The sequence below is a fragment of the Magnolia sinica genome, chromosome 12, assembly GCF_029962835.1.
Source record: "Magnolia sinica isolate HGM2019 chromosome 12, MsV1, whole genome shotgun sequence".
In the NCBI taxonomy this organism is placed as follows: Eukaryota; Viridiplantae; Streptophyta; class Magnoliopsida; order Magnoliales; family Magnoliaceae; genus Magnolia; species Magnolia sinica.
In genome coordinates this window covers 53896390-53900087 of record NC_080584.1, presented here as the reverse complement: position 1 = coordinate 53900087, position 3698 = coordinate 53896390, and the positions used below count along the sequence as shown (strand labels likewise).

General features: G+C 42.9%; 1 protein-coding gene across 1 annotated transcript; it reads left to right on the top strand.

Moving 5' to 3' along the window:
• Positions 1 to 806: 806 nt before the first annotated feature.
• On the top strand, positions 807 to 3143 carry LOC131220068 (uncharacterized). The gene has a single exon (XM_058215041.1). The coding sequence runs from the start codon at positions 807 to 809 to the stop codon at positions 3141 to 3143; it is 2337 nt and encodes a 778-aa protein (XP_058071024.1).
• The last annotated feature ends 555 nt before the right edge of the window (positions 3144 to 3698 follow it).

Genomic DNA, 3698 nt, shown 5'->3' with positions numbered 1-3698 from the left:
GGCTTAATTTTTGGGCCTTGAGCGTATTATGGGGTGAGGCACCTGGTGGATTGGATAGTTTTCAAATGATAGGCCTGCCTGAGCTGTGACCCTTTTCCTTCCCTTTATTTATTAATTGTCATTTCTTCATAGTAACAAGATTAATTATTCACCACTTACCAAAGTAGTTGAACGGTCCAACCGAATTGGACTGGATTCTTTGCATAGAGATACCTCTTACTATACACAAGGACACGCTCACCTAGTTTGACTTACACATAGTTACATAGCACACGGTCAGAATCATACATCGTTACATAGATTCTCTCAACACCACAGATGAGAAGGCTTCCAAGAGTTTCCGAGACAAGAGGTCCTTCGATCAATTGCCTGTAAAATATTTAAACATAGATATGTAAGATCTTCTAATTTGAGGTTCTAATTACTCACCAGATAACGATGAGAAGTAGGCTCTTGCACATGTTGGTTGAAATCGTCTGCAGCACCACGTGATGATTGAGATTGTTCATGCGAAAGGTTAAGGATTAGATGGGCCTCCCGAAAGAAGATGTTACTCATCAGCGATCCGCAACATGAAACACTTTGTTCTTACATTGTTGTTCCAAACTCACTTTCTTATGAATGGTGAGCATCCCTAATCATTTACATTTTCCATTGTGGCTCATCTCTGTTGGAATCTATCAAATGAACGGTCTGGACCATCACGTGGAGGGGTTTCTCAAAGCAAAAGTAAAGTGCCTATTGATTTCTCTAAGGTGTGTGCCGTGTGATAGATGGGCCAGAGAGAGTGAACGAAGAAGGAATGCATGGAACAGTCAACATTCGATTTTTATCGCGTCAATAAGTCCGTCGATGTTTGCATCCTTAAAGGTCAAGCAGGCTCTGTATTTTTATTCGGTTATGTGGGACGTCTCCTTAAGGGTGATTATGACAGACCTGCATATGTGGTGGTACTTGTCATCTCCAGTCTTTTGCTCCTCGCCATCATCATCTTCTTTGGCTCATACAAGCGTCTTTGTCGCAACAAGTTTCTCAAAGGGGCCCTATGGGCAGCCTACTTTCTGCCCTTCTACATCATATCACACACCCTTGGTCTGATGCAATCACCACCGTACCTTAATGAGATGTATGCAATCTGGGCCATGCTTTTCCTCCTCATTTACGGAACTGCCAACTCCACGCTCTACAGCAACCAAGATAACCAGCAAAGAAAGTCACACGCCTTGCAGGAAGTCATTCTCCTCTATTTGGCTTGTTGGTTGTATTCTCTGCATCATGATGAGAAAGTGTTCGAATGCCCGCTTCTAGCGATTCTGGTACTTACTGCCATCAAGTTTGGCGCTAGACTGATACTCATGAACTCTAGGTACTCGCCATCGATTGTGTTAAGAAGGAGAACTAAACTGCTTGCTGACTTCATGAGACGTGAACAAGATATAAGCAGCGAGACAGATCCCGTCCACATGAAAGGATACAACTATTTGGTCATGGGAGAAGAGAAAGCAGAAGTGGTAAGCAATGAGCAATGGAAAATGGATCACATCAATTGTGGAATTGTCACCATAGAGAATATATGGGACTGCCAAAACATGCCACTTCTCTCCAATAGAGGTGGGCATTTGAAAAATATGTGCCTCTCATTTGCCTTGTTCAAGATGCTCGTGCGTCGATTCAGGAGATACCCTTTGCACGAATCTCATCTTCTGAAGACTTGGAACTTTGTACGCTATGGGCTCCTCTCAAATAATGATCACGACAGAGCCTTTCAAGTCATCAAAGTAGAGCTATCATTCCTTTACGATTACTTCTACTCCATGTTCCCTGTAATCTTTAGCGATAGGAGGACATTCTTCAGTACGACTGTATTCCATGTGATCACAGAAATCCTTATGTTGGGAGCTAGTATTTGGATTGCAATACCTCTTATGAGTTATGCACCACACCCGAAAGGCTTTCGTGACATAAGAGTATGCAACATTGACGATCGGTGGTTGAATGGTTGTTACATGGAAGGCAACAACTGGTTCAGCTACTTCTGTGAAAAACCTTCCCTAGATGAACCCACCCGTACACATGTTTTGGGCACCTGTGTAGTGATAGGTGTATTTGTCATAATGCAGATTTTGCAATTCTTCAGTGTTGCCTTTTCAGATTGGACCAAGGTATGGTTGCTCTGCCAATATGTCCGGAAGCGCTTCTTGCAACACAGTAAGTGGGAGGGAGTGCTGGGGTTCGTTTGCCATCCTCCGTTTATGAGATCGAAACCCTGGAGAAAAATGGGGCAGTACTTTCTTCTTTCTTCTTTCAATTACCGTCCTACACGATGCTGCTTTCTGTGTCATGCTTTTATAGATAAGCGTAGGAAAGGGCAGAAAGCCAGTGACTCTGTAGAACTGTCTATGGATGTGAAGAAAGCTGTTATTGATACATTGCTAGATAATGGCCGTCGATTGACAAATGGGGTGTCTTCTTTGCGGAAAAACGAGGTAGAAGCAGAGCTCTCTTGGGCATGCAACTTCGATTCAAACACATACACCATCTTCGTTTGGCACGTTGCTACCTCCTTTTGTGTCATGGAGCACGATGCCGAGTGCAAGAAAAAGGAAAAGGATTCAGGTAAGTTAGAACCAGATCATGCTGTCGCCACCAGCATATCTGGATATTGTGCCTACCTGGTAGCTTTCGCTCCATCGTTGTTGCCTGATCCTCCTGATGCTACTGAAATATTATTTGATGCAACAATATCAGACACAAGAAAATTACTCAAAAAATGCAGAAAATCCCAGACTGAGGTGCATAAGAAGTTGAAGGAAATGGTGAACGGCGAAACTATAGTAGAAAAAGGCATCAAACTTGGGAAACAACTATTGTCACTGCTACCAGATGAAGGGCCAAAATGGAACGTATTGGCAGATTTTTGGGCGGAGATGATATTGTTCCTTGCTCCATCAGATAATGAAATGGCCCATGCTGAAAGTCTAGCCAACGGTGGAGAATTCATCACACATTTGTGGGTTTTGCTTACTCACGGAGGCATCCTCAAAAGAAACTCTGCTCAGCTTGATGAAGAGAACCCTTCTCCAGCTTCCTCCTCCAGTCAAGAGGAAGCAGCTTTGGCTTCTCAGCACATGAAAGAGCACTAGAATTCAGTTGTCTTTGGCTTCAAACTATCCAATAGAAGTTGAATGTCGCAGGCTACTTAGCCATGGTGGTCATTGGGAAATCTTGCTGAAAGGTGTTCTGCATCTTATTTTGCGAATATCACAATTGGGGCTGATCAAGGGACAAGGTTTGAAATGGCAGTGATATGTAAATTAAGTTTGTTTGTTTGTTTGTAACCTAAGTTTGTTTGTTGCTTGTGCTACCAAACCAGTACTGAAAGGTGTTATGTATTTCCCCATAACATGATGTTATGTATTTCCCCATAACATGACTCAGGCTAATCCAGCCTAGGCTTGAAATGGTTGTGATACGTAAATTATCATTCACCACTGATATCGCCTATATCGCTCCCCTATTGGGCTGTTTTGGGCGATATGGTGCCAAGACACGTTCATGTGTGATACCAGAATGCATTGGGGGACATGTACAGGTTTTGGACCATACTTTAAACCTAGTATCCAGCACGTGTCATGCAGACATCTATGGTATCATTAGGACTGTCCACCTTCTTGATTCTTTTATTTTATGGATCACAT

Bases quoted from the DNA above. Each gene is read 5' to 3' on its own strand.
- LOC131220068 (XM_058215041.1), top strand. From the start codon at position 807: ATGGAACAGTCAACATTCGATTTTTATCGCGTCAATAAGTCCGTCGAT.